The sequence below is a fragment of the Megachile rotundata genome, chromosome 14 (assembly GCF_050947335.1).
Source record: "Megachile rotundata isolate GNS110a chromosome 14, iyMegRotu1, whole genome shotgun sequence".
Lineage (NCBI taxonomy): Eukaryota > Metazoa > Arthropoda > Insecta > Hymenoptera > Megachilidae > Megachile > Megachile rotundata.
The window spans coordinates 8,706,193-8,730,344 of NC_134996.1; the positions used below are offsets into that span (position 1 = coordinate 8,706,193).

At 35.6% G+C, this 24,152-nt stretch overlaps 1 protein-coding gene and 1 long non-coding RNA gene across 2 annotated transcripts in view; one reads left to right on the forward strand and one right to left on the reverse strand.

Annotated features, from left to right (window-relative positions):
• Positions 1-22,208, forward strand: part of LOC100881058 (uncharacterized) — a 283,887-nt gene extending 261,679 nt beyond the window's left edge. The window contains exon 6 of the mRNA XM_012288797.2: positions 14,818-22,208. Coding sequence (XP_012144187.1) covers positions 14,818-14,903 — 86 coding nt within the window. The 3' untranslated portion in view covers positions 14,904-22,208. The remainder of the gene's footprint in view (positions 1-14,817) is intronic.
• LOC143265802 (uncharacterized) overlaps positions 1-24,152 on the reverse strand; it is a 192,579-nt gene that overhangs the window by 125,574 nt on the left and 42,853 nt on the right. The window lies entirely within an intron of this gene.

Consider the following 24,152-nt stretch of genomic DNA (forward strand, 5'->3'; position numbering starts at 1 on the left):
ACTTGACATATTTTGTGAAGGCCATCGTTCGGTTAGCAGAACGGTTAGTTAGCGAACAGCTAGCTAGCGAACGGTCAGGTAACGAACGGTCAGTTAGCGAACGGTCAGTTGGTGAATGGTCAATTAGCGAGCGGTTAGTAGCATATGGAGCGATACTGAGCGAACTATACAAACATATAAAATATCAAAATCTTTTGAAATGAACTTAAGAATCATCATAATTGATCTAACAACCTTACACGAAACAATAAAAGCAATTTTAACTTTGTTAAATATACAAAAATCTTTGTGTCCAAATAAAATGTACCTTCAAAAGAATATCACATAACACAAATAATATAAAAAGTAGAAAATTTTATTTCGAATTTCAACGAATCTCCTACTGAAACAATTAAATTACAATTTAGCATCCAGAGATATCGATTTTTTGACAGCCGGCAATCGATTTTAAAGGACGTATGTATACATCGCTCGCAGAAGAAAGATTAATGGTTACCGATGAAATTTTCCAGAAAGCCCAAAAAGGCTCGTCTTTTTTTTCGATTCCGCTTCGACACGGTGGCCGACACACCTGTCTCTCGACAAACCCGCTTGCGGCCAGTTGACGTACGCTGCGGGGTAATAGTTGCACGCTCGAGCTCCCTGGCTGGGGGATTAACCGGTCGATCGCATAGGATAATAAATTTCGAGAGTTAGGGTCCACCCATTCGAAATCGGAAAGGAAGCCTCCGGTGCACGCTGCGCTCGCTTCCTGCACGCGACGTCGACGAGATTTAATTGACCAGCCACGGATAGAAACCTCAACCCCTATTACCATCCCCTTACCCGTGCCTTTGTCCTCTCATTCATCCTGTTCCTCTTGTAAATTATTCGGTACTTCAAAAGTATTATCCTTCAAAAGTATTTGTACGTTCTTGAATCAACTTTGTAAACTATTTTAAATGGTGTTATGAGATGATGAGGATGTTTATTTCAAGATATAAATACAGCTGTAGTATAGTGATATAGAGGGGGAATTGTAGCTTATTACAGTGTAGACATGCATTTCTGGTGTACAATACTGATTGTATGGCTATACTGTAATACAGTACTCCACGTTAGGATTAGATTAGGATTAGGCTACGGTTTGGTTAAAGTCTGGTTGAGGTTGGGCTAAGCTTTCATTACGGTTTGATTAAGATTTAATTGACAAGAGTAACAATTTAGGTTAGGTTCAGCTACTGTAGCCTTGCTATACACTAAATTAGAGGAAATTATTAGAAAATTACGAACATATGTATGAAACTTAAAATGAGTCAGAGTGTCATTTTAAAAAATTGTCCATTCCTCTGCTGTAGGTTTATATTTATCAAATAATATGTGCAACAAAAATGGAAGCAACCTAATCATATAATTGTTCACTTAATCTAAATTCATATAATGTGATCGTCCACATAACTTAAACTTCCACATAAACTTCCTCTGCTGTAGGTTTATATTTATCAAATAATATGTGCAACAAAAATGGAAGCAACCTAATCATATAATTGTTCACTTAATCTAAATTCATATAATGTGATGAATTGAACCTAAAGGTCCACATAACTTGAAGGTTCACATATCTTGAAGGTCCACATAACTTGAAGATCCACAAAACTTGAAAGTCCACATAACTTGAAGGTCTACATAACTTAAACATCCACATAATCTAAAAATCCACATAACCTACACGCCCATATAACTTGAAGGTCCACATAACCTACACGTCCACATAACTTGAAGATTCACATATCTTGAAGGTCCACATAACTTGAAGATCCACAAAACTTGAAAGTCCACATAACTTGAAGGTCCACCTAACTTGAAGGCCTACATAACTTAAACGTCCACGTAACCTAAAGGTCCACATAACTTAAAGGTTCACATAACCTAAAGATCCACATAAACTCTCTACCCATACACAAGTGACAGAAATACGAAATACTGTAATTCGAAAAGTTACAACTGAAATATTGTCAGACATCTCACAGCAATTTCCGTGTCGCAACTTTGACACGTTATGACGATACATGGCAATGTTCCGTGCAACAATGCCATAACATCCCGGCACACGTTTTCATCCGTAAGGTTGCGTGTTCCATAATTAATAATACGCATGAGAATCGGTGTCTTCGCGACGGGGAACTTGCTCGATATCGTAGAGAATTCTAGGATCGAGAAATATGCATGGCACCGGGAACGACCGCGTATTTGAATTACTTGAATGGGACCAGTATTAGATGAAGCCATTTTCCTTTCACGGATAACCCGTGATATCCGCATTGCGCGAACAGCGACTTGATAATTAATGCAGGAAGGACTCGTCAGCCGATGCTTTATACGTACGGTGGTAAAATTATTCGCACTCACTCAATTAATCCGATCGTGAATGACGCTTGCGATGGGTGACGATTTAATATGTTATAAATGAGTTTGTGGGTAAAATTTTGGTGATGGAGATTTTGTGCTGTGGAATATATTTATAGTGTGCTATATTGTATATATTGTTTTTGTGACAAGGTTATGTGAAACATATTATTATATAAGATTAATAGGATTAATAGAATGTTAGAGTTACAATATGGCTGCAATATTATAAACAAAATCTGAATTAAAAAAGAAAAAAAGATATGTTGAGGATGTGTAAAATATGCAAAATGAACTAAAATTATTTGGAGAGAGAAAGTATTTCTTAGAAATACAAATACATTTACATGAAAGACTATTTTGTTCATATATCTTATTTACACCTGAATGATGTTTTAAGATCATCAAATATGAATCATTTGATCATCAAAGTTCAAAAAATTATTTTGGAAAATTGGGACCTTCAGAATTTGTTGAATTAACTAATATAATTTTTGTACTTCTGAAAAATTTACAATTTGAGCAATTATCTGCTACAAAATATTTTTAATAGTGCAAGGAATATTTTTAATATTGTAACTCTAATGATTTGGTCACTGATCATGATAATCATTTGATCTTTTAATCATTATAGACATTTGATGATCTCATCATTTGATCTTTTAATCATAATAGAAATTTGATGGTCTCATAATTTGATCTTTTAACCGTGGTAGTCATTTGATGATCTGAACACGATAATCATGTAATGAAGATAATCTGGTCATGATAATCATTTGATCATGGTAATCATTAGATAATGATAATCATTTGATTATCGGTTCACGATAATTATTTGATGAAGACGATCACTTGATCGTGTTATCATGATAAGCATTTGAGCATGATAATTATTTGATCATCTAGTCAAGATAATCATTTGATCAAGATAATCTGATCATAACAGTCCATCCTATAAATTCAGAATACTTCATAAAACTCCGCGTACTAATACACAACTATTTATTAATTCCACAATAATTTAACGATTCTTGCAAGAACTAATAAAATCTCATTAAACCGTACGATGGCCCGTTGTATCGCTAATTTTAATTCAATTCACTTTCATCTTGTTACACGAGAATTCTCTTTAGCACATTACGTGGCTCTTTCAAACCTAGACGAGAAGTGCGAATCAGTCTTGCACCATGGAAACAAGAAACGATGTTACTCTCTTAGCGAAAGATAATGAGATACATTTAATCGTAGAATATTTACAACGTAGTATACTCTCTACGAAATTAGATGAATTTCATGCTGTTTCTACGGAATGCAATCTTCACATTGTTGAAGATCCTTGCATTAAATTTTAATGAAATATGTAGAACTTTTGCCACTCTTGTTAGCAAAATTTCTGAAGAATCATTCAATCCATTTATTGTTGTTTTTAAAATACATTGATTTGACTGTTTATTAAAAATTTGTTGATTTTATTGTTTATATAAAATTTGTTAATTTTATTGTTTATTAAAAATTTCTTGATTTTATTGTTTATCAAAAATTTCTTGATTTTATTGTTTATTTAAATACACTGATTTGATTGCTTATCAAACATCCACTTATTTTTTTATTCATCTACTGATTTGATTGTTTATTAAAAATCTATTGATTTGATCGTTTATTTAAAATTTACTGATTTGATTGTAAAAATCCATTGATTTCATTTGATTGTTCATCAAAAATACACTAAATTTATTTATCAAAAATCTGTTGATTTCGTTGCTTGTTTACAATCTATTGATTTTACTGTTTACATCAAATCCACTGATGTGTTTGTTTACTCAAAATCGATTCGATTGTTTTTCAAAAATAGAATATCTTTATGAATACTGTAAACATTATAAATTCTTTAGAAAATGCTATAATTATATGCTAGCAGAAGTCGAAATTGATTTCCACGTATGTGCACAGTGCACAATGTTCAACCTAACCTAACTGCAGTGTTTGCATGATTCAGATTTCCGCAGTAGTCTAATTCGAACGTGGACATTTAATTTTTTATCATACTAATCCACTTGCACTACTCTTGCAAAATTCAACAATTTTAAATAAAAATGATTTAAAGACTATCATTAACAAAATCTTCATTGAAAACAAAAAGGTGAAGTCAAAATTTTGATTATTAAGCCCAACTTTAATCAAGTATAATTCACTTATAGAGACTGTTAAAAATATATAAAATATGTTAAAAAGTCAGAAATAATTTATTTTGTATTCCACCTCGAATTGAGTTACAAAATTTACATTTTACAAATTATAAAGTTCTTCAAAATCTTCAGATTCTTGAAATTTGCATTATGATGTTGTTGATCAAGCTATCTTTACATGGGAGATGCGAAATATCATGTACGTGCAGCTTTAATCCATCGACTAGCGCACAATCATGTTGTTTCGGGATAGACATTCAGCTATGCAGCGGTAAACCAGAGTTATTTGGGATAGGCAATCAACTATGCAGTGGTAAACCGAGATATCTCACGTGATACGAAGGGAAAGTACGTATGTGGGTCACCGTAGATGGTTACAACGTTATTGTGATTGTATATTCTTGGAAAACCGTAACTGCTTTTACACCTCAAATTTAAGATAAATATACACACTGTTTTCTTCCTGCAAATATACAAATTTCTTCTTATAGTCACCGTACACAACACTTATTTTACAAGCTAGACAAAGTGATGACTTTTCTGAAACGTTGAAATGTGACAAAATGGATTCGTATGTTATGAATGCAAAAAGTTAAATGAAATTATGGTAAAAAAGTATACATATAATCAAAGAATATAAGAAAATGGTGAAGTGACATATAGGACACCATAAAACAGCTAATAAATAAATTACTAACATGCCTCCAGATTTTGTAAATTTATAACATTACAAATTCCAAAACGATCGAACTTCAAAACTTCAAAATTCGATATCCCTTAAATTATCAAACTCGTTGAAAACGTCAAAATTTCTCACTTCCATAGATCGTGAATCTAAAGGTTTACAAGTACGAGAACTTGAAAATTTATTTCACCAACACAGCGTGTACAGCGCCATTGTCCCAACTTCCAAACCTGCTCATAACTCTTCAAGATCACAACAGACCGGAGTACAAGTTTCTTAACAAGATCATCGCCTTACAAGCAACTAAATCAGTTATTTGTTACAAGCACGATAGAAACCCTACTTTCGTATGTCAACTCATCCTGCTCGGGCAAAAGTCTGAATAGCAGCTAAAACTTTCGCGATGAAGTAGAGTGAATCGAAATTAGATCACCTAGGAAGGAAATGATGAAGTCATTCCTCGAAGAAGATCTCAACGAGCCAGCATATTACAGAATCTTCCGTGTTCAGTTTACCTCTCGCGCAAAAATCCGACTTGCACGCAGAAGTTCGGCGACAAGCAACAGTAGAAGTCTCTTTAGATCCTCCATTCCCTTTTCCAATGGAATCGTGGTATGGCTGAGGGGGCAAGGGGGACGGGGACACATAAGATTCGGTCTCGTCGAGAAACTTGCACCGAAGAAGATGCCGACTGTTGGGGTTCTCGTCGTTTCGAAAGTTCGTCTAGCCCTTTTCTCTCTTGACCCCTTTAAAGACACTGTTCCTCCTCTTTCGCTCGTTTACTATCCTTCTCCGCAACCCTAACCCTCCAACGAGCCTTCATTCCAGTGGCTTCGCGAATCTCTTCCGGAATCCCCGGACGCTGATCTCACGTAGGACGATCTCATATTGGACGAGCAACTAAAAGGGAAGGAAAGAGTTTAAACGTCTTTCAATCTCCTTTTACGAGTCTTCAGAGTCGTACGATAAATCGCTAATGGTTTCTGGATCGACTGTTACTTGCGTAACTACGTGCTTATTTCGTGTGTAACTGCGGGTATTGTAAAGTCTTTCACTTGCGGCTGATACAGTGTACGCCAGGCACCATTTATTTGCTGGAGGATTCTCTTTGGTGAAGTCAAAGAAAGACTCTTTTTGTACTCTGAAGATTTCACTTACTAGCGTCATGTTCAGTTAATTGTATCACAAGGAGTATAATAATAGTTTTAGATTGAAATGTACTAAAATTTATCGTTACGTCATAATATTAATGAAATAATAAATTAATATTCTGAGAGTATAAAGTAATATAAATTACTTTAACTTTCTTGTGATACATACGAACTTGATGAGCTTCAGAATGACAAATTTTAATATATAGGTCATGTTAACTGATGGTGAAAATCCCTCCGTAAGTGAACGCAAGCTCCCCATTTGAAATTGTACATCTCCACAACTTAAATTCCTAGCCACTAAAGAACAATGTGTGATGGGATATCAAAAAACTTTATTAACGTCTTCAAACAATCTTTTGCGAAACACTTTTGAACGAGAACACACGATTTTTCATTAATATACCATTAACGTATGATTTTCTGGTTCCATCATTCATAACTGTCGCTACAATCTTAAGACAAATAACGTAGGTTAAAATGTACACTCTTTTGGTTCCGTCAAAGATTTGTCAAATCAAAGTCTGCTTTGTCATGATCGAACAGGTGTGCGTCACGAGTGTGATATGATATAGAACAAGAAATAGGAACGAGTAATAGTATAAGGAATAAGAAATAGTAAACAACAAGAAGAATTTTATCTAAATATAACGTCTTTCAACGGCTCGCGACTTTCAACGTACTTTTTCGACGTTTTCCGACTTTAACGAAGTTGCGCTGACTGATCGTTAAAATCCCTCCGTAAATGAACGCGGACTACCCCCACCGATTCGTGAAATTCGTTTCGCGTAGCGGACCGTCAATAGCCGTTAAAACATCGCAGTTATAATTATTTTATCTACTATTTTAAAGATTATTCTCTCACCAAGTTTGTTAACACGTATAATTACAGGTCATAAGGTACGTTACTGAATACGTACTTATTTCTAAAGCTGTCAATTTCATAAAGAAAATGTATGAACATAATTTGTTAAAATCAACAAGAAACATGAAATCAACAGTATAGCACACAAGACATTAATTTTCGTTCATGTAATTATGAAACATCGTACGAAGGGGAATCAAATTTTTATCAATTTGTGCGAATACTGCATTTGAACTTTCCATAGAAACGTAGGGGAACATTCTGCATATAATGAGTAATAAAATGGCTACTTTTAGCACTGGAACTGCCAACACTGAATGACAGTTTCTCTGAAAACTTGCTTTCAAATTGAAAATAATGTCAAAAAGATATGTAAATAAATACAGAGAAGACCATAACCTAAGAACCTAACCTAACCTGACAAAAATACCACAAAATTTTGTAATGTAAATCCTAAAATGAAGTCAGTCATCTCATCTGGTCGACAGTTCCAGTCCTAAACGATCACATTTCAATAAAAGCATCATTTGCCTTACGAACAAGGACATCAATAGAAATGCAACCTTCCCCGTTTCGTGGATTGGCCAGCAGGTGTCGCGTCGCTTTATGTCAGATCCGAATACAGCCATTCAGATGCAATCACGCGAAGCCAGACAGGAAAATATCCTGGTTTACGGCTTGTAGGAATGCGTGTCGGTGTTCTAGCAGCTTCAGCTGCACGCCCAAGAACGTTATCGCGTGATTGATCGACGATGCTTAGCGTCGTGATTATCAGAAGTGTCTTCACGTCGATTATTTTGACCGATGAGTCCGCGGATATCGAAGGAATCACTTTTACGAGCTGCTCGACCGTGAAGGAATCCCCGACGCGGTCAACTCGAAGGAAAATCTATATAAGAATTTTCTCGTTCGATCGTATCGAGGCGTATCTCTTCGACCAATTCAATCTTTCATTACGCCGATGAATTCGTGATTGATCGACTTTTTTCATCGCTTTCGCGCGGATCGGAGGGCTAATCATTGGACATGTTAGATTCATTTATTAGGATTAATGAACGGAGAACTGTTTTTGGGACTAATAATATTTATAAATTATTTTTAATAATTACTGATTATTATAATATTATTAAATATAGAGTAATTTCTTTTCTAACAACAATTTGAATTAACATAATAGCTAACAATTTACCATAATTTTTGTGTAATAATTTGGTATTTAAATTTAGTAAACTAATGTCACTTAGCAATTTTAATTTATCATTTTTGGGAATAATTGACAATTAACAAATTTTTAAGAGAATAGTATATACAGGTTTTCTGTTAAATTTCTGAATTTAAAAATTGCACTCAGAAATGGACGATTAGTTGCAAATATTATACTCGTTCTTATTAACCATTATCCCGGAGCTCCCTTGTGTTGAATATTCGAAGCTTTAAACTCGAACCTTAAAAGCTGAGTTTTTAAGGCTAACATCATATGAAATTCAAGCTTTCAAAGCTTTAAGACTGAAACTTTAGAAGCTTAACGATCGAAGCTCTTAAGATTAAAGTAAAGAAGTTAACAATAACTCCGTGATATCGTAACATCATTTTTTATTTATTATAAGATTTTACTAAGAATTTTATCACGTGAAAGACTGCAGTTATTTCTCCTCTGTTCTGTTTTCGTTATTAAGCTCTTTTGTGAAAAGTTTAAAATTACTCTTTCTTAAACGATAGTGGTTTGAAAATTTTTAATATTTTAGAATAATGTAATTTTTAAATTTGAGAGAAAATGTTACACTCGTACATCTATAATTAAATTGTTAATAAAATAATGAAACTTTAGAAGACACCTAAAGCACAGCATTTGAGAACCACTGAGCTAACCTCGCAAACATAATCGAAATGCAGACGCAGCTCGGTCGTTATAGACCCTCTAGTCGAAACGAAAAGCAACATCAAAAAGTGAAAACAAAAAAAGTCGCAGAAAACAGAAAAAAGACAATGGCCGTTTCGCGTTGCATTATGCTGCGACAGAAATTGTAAGCCGGTTTCATTTCGTGAATCTCGTTTCAGGCTTAATCCCGTGTAATTTGCAAAGTTTTACGTCCAACAGCGTCGACTAACGTCGTCTTTTGTTCGTGGCTTTTTTTTTCCGTAATTTTCATGTCCCGCAAAATTTCGAGGGCCCCGAAGGGCAACACGCGCAATGACAACAGCGTCTTTTACCCTATATTCTATGTAAATCGTTTCTGTGAAACTTTCAAGTACTCGTGTCACGAACTTTAGAATGCCGGCTCATGAAGTTCACTGGAGAGTTTTTATATCAAGAACTCTCCGGATTTCCCTGCAGCTTAAGCCTCGTACACTTCTCAGAAAGCATGGTCACTTGAATTCCACTAGAAACCCTCTTACCGGAAACCCATACACCAATGTTACAAGCCGCCTTTGCATGTATATCGTATTTTTATACGTTGCGGCAACAATTCACTCGACCGGTCTTGGAAATTTTATTCAGTGTCGCCTGAAAATTTCCGCTTTGTCATATTTTCCCGCAACTTTCCGAGAAGAATGTGCAAATTTCTTTCTCTTTTTTTCTCTGCTCGGCTGAAAAACGCGTCTCCCGGGAAAATTGAGTTCGAATGGATTCCACGGAAAAATTTATGATCCTTTGCCGTTGAATTTTATACCAGAATTTGAAAATGATTTAATTCCGAAATCTCGACCGAAATGCACGTCTAATTGCAAATATACTTTGCACGTTTACCGATGAAAAATTGACTCTGAAGCTTGTCGATGAATTTTAAATGTTCGACTTTTAGCTCTTTCGATGGAACATTAATTTAACGTTTATTCCCTGAAATTTTTATATTTCCGAGAAGCTGAAATTCTTTCCCCCGAAATTGTATTTATGCTTTACCTCTGGGATATTTCACTACAGAATAAAATATTTAAATGATCTTGTCAGATATTTGACAAAAATATGCATTTGTTTTCTAAGAATTTCAGGAATTAAATTCTGGGTAATTATTTAGAATTTAAAATTTAATTAATGCAGTTCCATTTTAAATTGCATTATTTTTCATTATCTGTGGAATATTTTATTACATCGCCTTATTAAATATTTTTAAAAATTCCTGTTTTAAAATTACAGTCACTGAAAAGATTTAATCAAAATTTTTAGTGGAACACTAAATGTTTAAAATTTAATTAATTATATTTGAAACTTGAATGCAATATGCGACACATTTTGTATCTTAAATAATGGTGATAATATCAATTATTATTTTCACTGAAACATTCCTAATTATATTGTGTAATGGACCTACACAAGTTAATTATTTGCCAATGTGTGAAAATTGCTACAGAAATGTACCACAATGTTCATGTAATTCACGTGCTTCTGCATCGGTCAAGCAATTTCAATATTAATTATTATTAATAACAATAATTACATTGGCCGTATGTAATATTATTTGAAATTTGTTCTAGTTCATGCTGTTCATGTGCCTTATTCAAATATCATGCAACAGCTAATTCGAAACAAACTTGATTACAAATTTGACAAGGAAAGAGTTATACAATAATGTTTGAATTTTGGTTGATTACACGTTACATATAATTTGAATGAAAATTTGAAAGTGCAAGAATATTTGAAAAGTAATACAATCTCACAGTAATACAATAGCAATCTGACTAAATATAAAATGAACACAACTTACTATAACACAAACTATAATTTACTATGACACAATTTACTAACAGAATGTATACTTAATACAAAAAGTATAAGATGAAATCCAGTTAAAGTATGTGAAATCCAGTTAAAACGTAGAAAGACATTTATCTCCTTCAGGCCACTTTGCCATATTTTAGAATTGTACTAACGATCGTAACAAATTGTTCAATTTCACCCATTTTACCAAATCGTCGCTCTTTACGTCGTCCATTTCGATAATGAGATCGGCCTCCGTCCAAATATTGAAATGTAATAAAATTCCTTACTGGAGCGGAAAGTTTCGCAAGGGACAGCATTAAATGGGACGCCAATAGATTTTACTCCTTTGTGCCGTGCTCCTTCGGCCGAGGGAAAAGTCAATTTCGTAAAAACAATTCTGTCGACCACGGGCCAGGGAGTAATATGTACGAATCAACGGACCTGGTAGCAGCCTGCAAAAGACCTGGCGTGAACGAAATGAAATTACCACGGGTGCAGAACCGAACGAATTCCTGTAACGTCGATACCCGGCTTTTGATGGAAAAAGGAACAAGAATCAACCAGCTCGACGGTTTTCAAATTAGACAAAGGTCCGACATATCAATTTTTCAGCTAATTCTAAGGCAAATGGTCCCGTAACTGCACACTTAAGGACGTGACCGCTCAAAGGAAGCTACTTTTTACTTGCATATGCAGAATTTTCAATGTTCTCTACGTTTCTATGCGAAGTTCAAATGCAATATTCGCACGAATTGATAAAAATTTGATTTCCCTTCGTACGATGTTTCATAATTACATGAACGAAAATTAATGTCTTGTGTGCTATACTGTTGATTTCATGTTTCTTGTTGATTTTAACAAATTATGTTCATACATTTTCTTTATGAAATTGACAGCTTTAGAAATAAGTACGTATTCAGTAACGTACCTTATGACCTGTAATTATACGTGTTAACAAACTTGATGAGAGAATAATCTTTAAAATAGTAGATAAAATAATTATAACTGCGATGTTTTAACGGCTGTTGACAGTCCGCTACGCGAAACGAATTTCACGAATCGGTGGGGGTAGTCCGCGTTCATTTACGGAGGGATTTTAACGATCAGTCAGCGCAACTTCGTTAAAGTCGGAAAACGTCGAAAAAGTACGTTGAAAGTCGCGAGCCGTTGAAAGACGTTATATTTAGATAAAATTCTTCTTGTTGTTTACTATTTCTTATTCCTTTTACTATTACTCGTTCCTATTTCTTGTTCTATATCATATCACACTCGTGACGCACACCTGTTCGATCATGACAAAGCAGACTTTGTTTAGCAAATCTTTGACGAAACCAAAAGAGTGTACATTTTAACCTACGTTATTTGTCTTAAGATTGTAGCAATAGTTATGAATGACGAAACCAGAAAATCATACGTTAATGGTATATTAATGAAAAATCGTGTGTTCTTGTTCAAAAGTGTTTCGCAAAAGATTGTTTGAAGACGTTAATAAAGTTTTTTGATATCCCATCACACATTGTTCTTTAGTGGCTAGGAATTTAAGGCTAGAGTTGTGGAGATGTACAATTTCAACTGGGGAGCTTGCGTTCACTTACGGAGGGATTTTCACCATCAGTTAACGCGACCTATATATTAAAATTTGTCATTCTGAAGCTCATCAAGTTCGTATGTATCACAAGAAGGTTAAAGTAATTTATATTACTTTATACTCTCAGAATATTAATTTCTTATTTCATTACTATTATGACGTAATGATAAATTTTAGCACATTTCAATCTAAAACTATTATTATACTTCCTATGATATAATTAACTAAACGTGACTATAATAAATAAAATCTTGTTTTGACTGCACCAAGAAGAATTCTTCTTTGACCTCACTAAAAGAGACCCTTTCTGCAACTACAGTAAAATAATAGTGTTTGAAGACTGTTCGAACATGACAAGTCAGACTTTGATTAGAATTTGGCGTTGAACTACGTTTTGAACCTACGTTAATTTTACTTAAGATTGTATCAATAGTTATCTGTGAAATAATTAATAATCAATATAGTTAAAATGCAACTAGAAAATGATACATTAATAATACATCAATGAAAGATCATACCTAATTTGTATTCCCGTTCAAAAGTATCATTAAGTACCATAAAAGGTTAAACTAATAACATTAATAAAGTGCAGTGAAATTACAGTCACACATTTTCCGTCAGCCATCAGGCATTTAGGGCTAGAGATATGGGATTGTATCAGCGAACCAAATCTGGAAACCATTTGTATTATCGGGAAAGGATTAGATACGGTAACTTTGAAACGTCATCCCACCGCGTATCTTGACATAACGATACTTTAAGCCTCTATTCTCTGTATTCATTGCAACATCTGTTGTTACCAGTAGAATGCTGGATACGCATTTAGTTTCCGTATGCATCGAATTTGCAGTCAATAACACAGCTGTGCTGTCCAAATGAAAATCCACCAATTACCACTGATACGTGTATCGACGAACGTGATATCTATTCATTAAATTTCACCCGAATTTCGCAACAGACGCGCATTATTCTCGTACTATCAGTTCCAGCGTTTGCTAAATCGGATACAGAATTCTGCCTAACGAATCCTCTTATACGTGTAAATCGTATGATTACATGTAGTCAGACAGAGACATAGCTGCATGATAATTATTAGTGTTCAACATTATTGTGTCCTTGCTATTGTTAGAGATGATACGTTATTGCTGAATGTGCATTGTATGTGGACTTTTAGAGTTAGCTTGGAATTGCAGAGGATTGAATTTGGAACTTTGAGGATTTGGGGATTTGAAGATTTAAGGGTTTGAGGATTTGAGTATTCTGGAATTTAGAAATTTGGGGATTTGATGATTTGGGAATTTTGGAATTTCAGAATTTGGGAAATTAGGGATTCTGGTGATTAGGAGATTTGGGAGTGTGAGGATTTGAGGATTTGAAGATTTGAGGGTTTGAGGGTTTGAAGATTTGAGGGTTTGAGGATTTGAGGATTTGAGGATTTGAGGATATGAGGATTTGAGGATTTGAGGGTTTGAGGATTTGAGGATTTGAGGATTTGAGGATTTGAGGATTTGAGGATTTGAGGATTTGAGGATTTGAAGATTTGAGGATTTGAAGATTTGAGGGTTTGAGGATTTGAGGATTTGGGAAATTAGGGATACTGGTGATTAGGAGATTTGGGAGTATAAAGATTTGAGGATTTGAGGGTTTGAAGATTTGAGAGTTTGAGGATTTGAGGATTTGAGGATTTGGGAAATTAGGGATTCTGGTGATTAGGAGATTTGGGAGTGTGAGGATATGAGAATTTGATAATTTGGGGGTTTGAGGGTTTGAGGATTTGAGGATTTGAAGATTTGGGAAATTAGGGATTCAAGTGATTAGGAGATTTAGGGCTTTGATGATTTGGGAATCTGAGAATTTGAGGATTTCGGAAGTTAGGTATTTTGGTGATTAAGAGATTAGGGAATGTCACAAAATTTCCTAAATTTCCTGGTCCACCAAGTTCTCCCTACATCCTTCATTCAACTCTTAACACCTCTACAAGTATTCAAATCCCCAAAATCCTCGTAAACCATATCAGAAAATTCAGATACCTGAGACCCAACCACCTGGACGTTACCTAATTATATTTTTCCTATAAGACCCTTACTCTAGACCACACTAGTCCACCCCAAAACCTGAGGACATGTGATTATACGAATATGACAAAGTCCACAACATTGCTTAATAAATTACTAAACTCCAAAAGTGGTGAATTACCTGAATGGCAAAAGGCGGCAAGCAAAGAGCGTAATAACGTTGTGTTTAATTTGTGTTACAGTGACCTCGGATAAAGGAAGCGAAGCACCGACGGCCGCCTGTTTGATGATTCTGACGCTGTGTACGCTCCAGCTGCTTCTGAGATAGTCGCGACACGCTTGAGGCAACGGAAAGGGAGCTCATGGGCGTCGCACGATAAACAACGCACTAGTCAAACGAAGGGGCAGGATGAAGTGGATGAAGGGCAGTTTAAGGGACGTTCGTGCCGCCAGGGCAGAAACGAGTCGCGATTATTGTTGAATCGACACGACGTGGATAATTACGTGTTTTTCAGCGTGGTTCGGTTTTGTTCGGTGGAACGATCGCGTATGCCGTCGCTTCAATGTTATCCTCGTCGTACGTCCCCGATTGCCGATCGTTCGCCGAGATCGAGACGCAACAACACATGGTTCACCGATACGCTTGTCTGGACTATCGGATAAATGTACGCCGTGGCTAAGGAACATGACGCGAGATACGCTTTCCGACTCGACACATGCGTGTATCTCTCGGCCCAAATGCGTTTAGCCGCGTTCTCGATCAACGTGTCAGAATGCTCAAACGATGTCGCGTCTGGTAAGTAGCGAACAAACGGCTGATCGTTCGAGGACATGTCGAAGCTTCATTCAGAAGTCAACGTGTGTACCGTGCTTAATCATTGTCGGGAAAATTTACGTACACCTTGGTCAGAGTTGTGTGGTCTGTCTTACGAGAGCGTACTCAGGATGTACAGCTAAGTTGTTTGGGACATCAATATTAAGTTGTTTTGGTTATATCAATGTTAAGTGTCATATGTGGATTACGTGTGAAACATTGTATTAAGATAGGACCAAGAGTTAAAGAGATGTTAATAACATTCACTTTGAGTTTTTGTCAAGTCTGGGGAAATGTTGGACCTAGCAATAACCTATATGTGAATATAGGGACATCTATATTTGACATAAATGTAAGTCTTCCTTTAGATCTACGCTCTTTCTAGGTTTTGCTTAGATCAAAGTTTTGTTGAGGTCTGATTTATGCTAAGTCTAGGATTTGACTAGGTCTAGCTTACCCTAAATCTAGGTTTTGATTAGGTTTTGGTTTTGATTAGGTCTAGTTTACCTTAGGTCGGGGTCTGACTAACTCTAATGTACCATAGGTCCAGGTGTTGACTAACTCTAGTGTACCCTAGGTCCAGGTGTTGACTAGCTCTAGTGTACTCTAGGTTCAGGTGTTAACTAGCTCTAGTGTACCCTAGGTTCAGGTGTTGACTAGCTTTAGTTTAACCTAGGTTCAAGTGTTGATTAGCTGTAGCTTATCCTAAGTCCAAATATTGACTAGGTCTAACTTACCCTAGGTTTAGGTGTTGACTAGCTATATTTTACCCTAGGACCAAGCGTTGACTAGGTCTAATTTACCCTAGGTTCAGATATTGACTAGGTCTACTTTACCCTAAATCTAACTTTCCCTTAGATCTCTTAAACCTAGATCTAATAGTCCTAGAATTACATCTTCTTAGTATCAAATTTTTTCAGATCCACATTTTTCTGAGGCCTAAATACTCAAATCTATGTTTCCCTCGATTTTCGTTTTCTCTAGGCCTAATTTATTCTAGGTCCAACTTTTCTAAAACATAGTTTCCCTAGTTTTAAATTCTCCTGAGTACAGATTCTATCTATTTATAAGTACATCCTAAGCCTATGTTCTATCTAGTTCTTATTTACCTCCAGGTTCAATTTTAATTTGGAGAAACATTTCTTTAAAATCATTTGCTTCATTATGGTCCACATATTGTTTCTGCTACTCGTATTTTAAGAATTCTCCACAGACATTTTCTTGAGGTATACAGTTACTTGTGAGTTTATGATAAATATATGATTAAATTGTTCATAAACGCACACAGATTATTTGTTTCACATAATTAAATATCGTGGGTACACTCATGTGATGCAGACTGTAATTTGTACACAGAAAAGTAAAGAATAAATACAGGGTTATTCAAAAGAAATATCGGCATTCTTTGTGGAGGTAATGGTACCTCGGTATCCATTCTTGTATTCCCTTAATTTTTTATATTAAATCAGAAAATCGTTTCCTTTCCAATTTTGAGTCAACTTATGTCCTCAAAATGAAACTGAAATCAAATTGGGTGAAACTGAAATCAAAGTGGGTATCTGGGTATCGTTAGACCTCCATATTGCCTCAAAAAGATTGAATGCGCATAACCTCACTCTAAGAACTTGCAAATGTGTAAATTAAACCTCAGAATAAGTAGCTAGACTAAATCTAATCCTCTATAGCAGTTAAAACGATTCGAGGTTTGCTGCCAAAATACTCAAATGTTCTTTCGAAAAACGCTTTTGAAATTATTTGAACGGCCTTAAATCGACGACCAGCGTGTTAACCTCTGTTACACCATCTAGCTTTTTATGTTCATACTAGCTTTAGATGTTCAAACTATTTCCTTAAATTCTCCAACTTCTTGGATCAGAAATAAATTTTTCTTATTCTGTATCTATTTAAATTGTCTGTGATCGCTCCATCAATAGATGTGATACTTCTAAGAAAAATAACGTAACGTTACTTAATATTTCTATGTTGAAATTATACAACGCTAAATTGTTGTTGCGTATCAAATCGCAAATTTTGAAATGTGGACAGTTAGGTGACATCGGAAGTACAGTACCGACGCCATTTTAGTTCGGAGCGCGAAGACAAAATGGCTCACTTCTCATTCGAACAAAGAAATCCGGTTTTTACATAGTAATCAAAATTTAAAAGAAATTCTGAAAGAAATATAAGCTTCTTTTAATACAATACATATAGATATTATTGTGTAATATATTATATAATGTATTTAATACTTATATGTTATGAGACACCCCTTATAATATACTCTAATATGTTACACAATAAACATATGTAACATATTATAATATATTTTATTATACAATACTTTTATGTACTGTATACAACAACAAGATATGCAATATATCAATTAATTTGTATTAATGTTACTGAAAAGTTAATTCCGTTATTTTTATTAAAAACAGCTTCACACATGTGGTGTAGGTAAATGATGGTACTTTTATATGAACTGGTGTTAGACTGTTTACACTTATTTGAAAATTTGATATTTGGTATGCAATGACATAATTGCTTCAATAGTGTACGATCTTTTCCGACGGACTATGTTACACACACGTTTATGCCTCGAAGGATCAGCGTTTCCTGTCACACATTCTCTTCCGGACACATTGACGAACGTTGCTTAGTACATAATTGGTGTCACAGGGAGTCGATCCAGAAACGTTAAGTTCCAGACAACGATGAACGTTCAGTGTGCACATTGACGTGACTAGGGTTTTTGTCTGGGGTAGAATCCTCTAGATTTAGAGTAATGAAATTTTGAATTTGGGAGTTTGGATATTTGGAAATTTAGAGGTTCGAAATGTGGGGAATGGAGGGTAAGGAATTTGGGAATTTGAGAACTTGGGAACTAGGGAATTTGGGATTTTGGAAGTTTGGGAATATGGGATTATGGGAATTTGAGAATTTGGGAATTTGGAAATTTGGGAATTTGGGGATTTGGGGATTTGGGAATTTGGGAATTTGAGAATTTGAGGAGTTGGGGACTTGGGAACTTGAGCATTAGGGAATTTGGGATTTTGGAAGTTTGGGAATATGGGATTATGGGAATTTGAGAATTTGGAAATTTGGGAATTTGGGGATTTGGGGATTTGGGAATTTGGGAATTTGAGAATTTGAGGAGTTGGGGACTTGGGAACTTGAGCATTAGGGAATTTGGGATTTTGGAAGTTTGGGAATATGGGATTATGGGAATTTGAGAATTTGGGAATTTAGGGATTTGGGGTTTGAGAATTTGAGGAGTTGGGATTTGGAAAATTGTTAATTTCGGAATTTGAAAATTTGAAAATTTGAAAATTCCCTAAATTCCCTAGATTCCGTAATTCAGTAATTTCCAAATTGCCCCAAATTCCCTAAATTCCCCAGAATTTGAAAATTTGATAGTTTGTAAATTTCAGAATTCCAAAATTTGAGATTCCCTAAATTTGCAAATTCCAAAATTTGAGAATCCCTAAATTTGCAAATTTACACATTTGACAATTTAAAAATGTGAGAACTCAAGAGTCCCCGAATCTAAAAATTTCAAAAACTGAAATTAAAAATTAGAATCTTATAAACTTTGTCAATTTCGAAATTCCGAATTTCTCAAACTCATAATCAGTGTCAATTAAAAACACGATATTTTACATTTTCAAAAGTCTCCAAATTTTGACTACGTGTACTTCCGAATTTTGACACAAGAGATATCCTTTCCCTATTTAATTTCAATCTACATTTTAAACCAGACACACCCCAGTTACGCCAATGAGAGCACTTGCGTATTTCCTACAACGGAAATACGTGATCAAATATCCGCGCCATTCGATCAGCAACGGCTGAAGATACCTGTCATACCACGCTACACGCTATATGACATGGACTATGTCATTCCACCATGTATCTTGTTCAGCCATTATTCGCGGATCATCTGAACAACTGCAGATCGATCCTGCAATTTTTATACGAAGAAATTCCGTTCTCTCGACTCTTAACTTTTCTTCTTCTTCTCTTCGTGTTTTACGTGGCAGCGAAAATGATGCAGTTTCCTCGTAACGATATTTCCGTGCGGACCGGTGCTGCGTTAACCACAAAAACGCCACCGAAATCTAATATTTGAACAACTTTTCAAATTCTTCATTTTTAAAAAGTTTCAAAACATTCTGTTTGACAGAAGAAAAATTTGAAGAATATGGGGCCCTCGAACGACTTAATACGACACTGCGATCCGCACGAAACGTTTGTCGACGGAGAGAATTTGCTTGAGAAACGCGTAATGATCGATAGGAGCTTGACGAACAAGGTTTAGCTGTAACTCGATTTATTTCTACGGGAGTAAAGCGTAATCTTTATTGTTTAACAGAATGATTAAAAAATGCGTGTAGTTAGAGAACGAAACAAATCTTGTATCTTTCGAACGTTGTGGACTTCGATGTTATTTTACGATTTTTAATTGCTCTCTTATTGTTTGATTTATGCGAGTTTGATATTGACTAGGTACTTACCTCGAAAAGGAGCAATGGATTGTCGTAAATTAACAGGAAACTTTACCTGGTACTCGTAAGGTTATTTCTGAATATGATCTCTAATTGCCAAAAATTAGTTTTAACTCAGATGGTTTACTGTATTCGTTTTTATTTTTGTTTGGTTATTTTTGGATGGGTGTAAAGTTTAAACGTTGTGAAGTACGCTGAGATCCTTTGGGGTTTGGTCGACATTTTGCAATTGTAAAGAAACTTTAAAAATTAGCAAAAAAATTAATCTAAATGATTCGAGTTAATATTGTTAATATCATATTAATAGTATATTATGTTTGATAAATCCACAAACATTTATTTTAACATACCTAAACTACATCATACCAATATTATCAAACTTATATGATTTTTCCTTCGTTTCAAAAAAAAAATCATACCCATAATTTCTCAAAACTATTACTTCAAGTCTCTTTACAATTGTACAAAATTTCGAACTAATACAGGGTGCCTCACAAAGAGTGTAGGTCTCTGAAATGGGGGGTAGCTGACGTGATTCTGAATAAAATTTCCCTTTGCAAAAATGGGATCTGAAGCTCCGTTTTTGAGTTATTAAGGAAAAACGCGGACCAATCAGAGCGCGAGAATTACGCATGCGCAGACGCGAGAGCGACATCTTCGAGATTAGTGGCTGAGCGCGCGTAATCCTCACGCTCTGATTGGTCACAGCTTCGAGCCTAAAAAATATTTATATTCCTTAATATAAGTTACTTGGAAATTACGGAGTGTGGAGTTATGGCGCGTGAAAATTACGGCGCGTAGAAATTTCGGCTCGTGGAATTATAGCGCGTAGAAATTTCGGCGCGTGGAAATACGGCGCGTAGAATTATGGCGCGTGGGAATTACGGCGCGTGGAAATGCAGCGCATGGAAATACAGCGCGTGGAAATTACGGAGCGTGGAATTATGGCGCGTGAAAATTACGGTGCGTGGTATTATGGCGCGTAGAAATTTCGACGCGTAGAAATACAACGCGTGGAAATACGGCGCGTGGAGATTACGGAGCGTGGAATTATGGCGCGTGGAAATACAGCGCATAGAAATACAGCGCGTGGAAATTACGGAGCGTGGAATTATGGCGCGTGAAAATTACGGTGCGTGGTATTATGGCGCGTAGAAATTTCGACGCGTAGAAATACAACGCGTGGAAATACGGCGCGTGGAGATTACGGAGCGTGGAATTATGGCGCGTGGAAATACAGCGCATGGAAATACGGCGCGTGGAAATTGCGAAGCGTGGAATTATGGCGCGTGAAAATTACGACGGGTGGTATTATGGCGCGTAGAAATACAACGCGTGAAAATACGGCGCGTGGAGATTACAGAGCGTGGACTTATGGCGCATGGAAATTACGCCGCGTTGAAATACTGCGCGTGGAAATGCAGCGCGTGGAAGTATGGCGCGTGGAGATTACGGAGCGTGGAATTATGGCACGAGGAAATTACGCCGCGTGCAAAATGAAGCGCGTGGAAATTACGTCGCGTGGAAATATAGCGCGTGGAAATTACGCCGCGTGGAAATACAGCGCGTGGAAATTACAGAGTGAAAAATTATATTCCTTAATAATTCAAAAACGAAGCTTCACACCCCATTTTTGCAAAGGGAAATCTTATTCAAAATCACGTCAACCATTTTAAAGACCCATTACTTTTGAGACACCCTGTATTTCAAACCTCCTACCCCCCTGTAAATTCGGTAAATTTCATTACGTCGCTTAAAAGCATACACGTACGCCTACTCTTCAATTTTAATTTGTGCCAAGATTATAAGGTCTACCGAATGTATATAAAGTTTAAAGTCATAGTGACTTTATGAAACGCGTACACGGATCCGCGTCCTCGAAGAGTTGACGGGATCCATCATACGAGGGTTGTCTCTCACATCTCGATAAGAACAATGAATAAAACATAGCCAAAGGTTTTAATCGCCTTCGTTTAAAGAGGTGAAAACGTTGCGACTACCCTCGTATTAAAAAAAAAAAACTGTAAAGTTCATAGTGTGTATTTATTAAGTTTGCGAGTTCGAGAACGCATTTTTTAATCATTCTGCACATCGTCTACCATTGCGAATAAAAACAAAGTATTTTTAATGAACGTCGTGCAATCTCGCAGGTTTCGTTTGGAAAAGAAGCGAGTATGATGATATACCGAACGATGACGTAAACGTAAAACACCCTGTATAACCTTAGACATAGGTATAGCGAGAACGAATCAAAGTAATAAGTGTAATTTTAAGTTACGTTGAAGTTTGTATTAAATATCGCGTACGGACGATACAGATGGATGAATTATTGCGCAAGACCCAAGCAACAAGCCTTGAAATGTGTCTTTCAGAAACGAGCTGCTTCTTTTTACGTATATATTCCTCGTCCCATCTCCTCTCGTTCTCACGAATATTTCCCTGCTCGCCGGCGGATAAATTGTGTCAACAATCGGGCTTCTCTTTCGCTGAAAACGTTTTACAGAATACGAATGTTTGCGGTGAACGTCGCAGAATCTGAGATCGATGCATCGATGGAGAAGGAAAATCGAGGCTGAAATGCACGCTCAGACGCCACGTTTTTCCGCCATGTTCCCGTTTTTATTAAAGCGACTCTCCTGAAGGATTTCCTGTGTCTATAAACCGGCCACGTGCCCCGCGTTTTCCGCCGAATTACTGCTGCAAAAATCCTTGCCAGAGGGATTTATTTTCACCGTCGAATTCACGAGCAGTTACGCCATTTTGAGCTGATGGCCGACATGTGAACGGGTCTTTGCTACGAGAGGCCTATAATAGCAACAGCCAAGATGGATCAAACGACGCGTGTCTGCTGTCAGGGGAGATTTACTGCTTTAACCTTTAACTTGGGATACTCTGGACGCTATTTTGATTTTGTCTTTTAGTTCTTATACGTATATTTATGGGTGTGGGATTTATTATACGTAATGGGGTTTCCTATTTTTTTTTTCGATGAGGTTAACTGATTTTTTCTTGAGAAATTAATTTTTTAATTGTAAACTTTCTTCACTCAAATATTTTTCAGCTTAAATGTCTTAAACTCTTTGAATTTTTTCATATTTCTAAATTTTCTATATTTCCTAAATTTCCTAAATTTTCTAAGAATACAAAATTTTCTAAATTCACTGAATTCTTTTAATTCCTTAAATTATTTAATTCTAAAGTTTTCAAATTCTCAGTTTCTCAAATTTTCAAATCTCTAAATTTCGTAAATCATCTACATTCCCTAAATTCCCTAGATTTCCTAGATAACCTGGATTCCCTATATTCCGTCATCTAGTAGTTTCCAAATTCCCAAGTTTTCAGATTTCTAAATTTTTCAAATTTTCAAATTTCTAAATTTCTTAAATCATCTCAATTTCCCGAATCCCCTAGATTCCCTAGATTCCTTAGATTCCCTAGCTTCTCTAGATTCCCTAGATTCCGCCATCTAGTAGTTTCTAAATTCCCAAGTTTTCAGATTTCTAAATTTCTCAAATTTTCAAATTTTCAAATTTTCAAATTTCTAAATTTCTTAAATCATCTCAATTCTCCAAATCCCTTAGATTCCCTAAATTCCTTGGATTCCCTAGATTCCCTAAATACCCTAGATTCCGTCATCTAGTAGTTTCCAAATTCCCAAGTTTTCAGATTTTTAAATTTCTCAAATTTTCAAATTTCTAAATTTCTTAAATCATCTAAATTCTTCAAATTCCCCAAATTACGCAAATTCCCCAGATTCTCATGATTTCCTAGATTTCCTACATTCCCTTGATTCCCTAAATTCCCTAGATTCTCCCTAGATTCCGTAATTTAGTAGTTTCCAAATTCCCAAATCCCGGAATTTTCAAATTTCTTAAATCGTCTAAATTTCCCAAATTCTCTAGATTCCCTAGATTCAGTAATACAGTAGTTTTCAAATTCTTGAATTCCCCAGATTCCCTCGATTCCCTAGATTCCGTAATACAGTAGTTTAAAAATTCCGAAAATCCTGAAATTCTATAATTTTCTGAAATTCCTAAAATTCTCCAATATTCCCAAATTAATTACATTCCTCAATTACCAATTCCCTAGATTTTCTATCCTCTGTTCTCCTTTAGGGAATTCCCTCAATTACCTAAATTCCTTGAATTCCCAAAATTCTACAAATTCTCTAAATTTCCTGATATTAAATTAAAAATTAATCAGATCCCAACCCTCACTTTTAACAAATTAATTTTGTCACATATTTTCTTATTTCTAA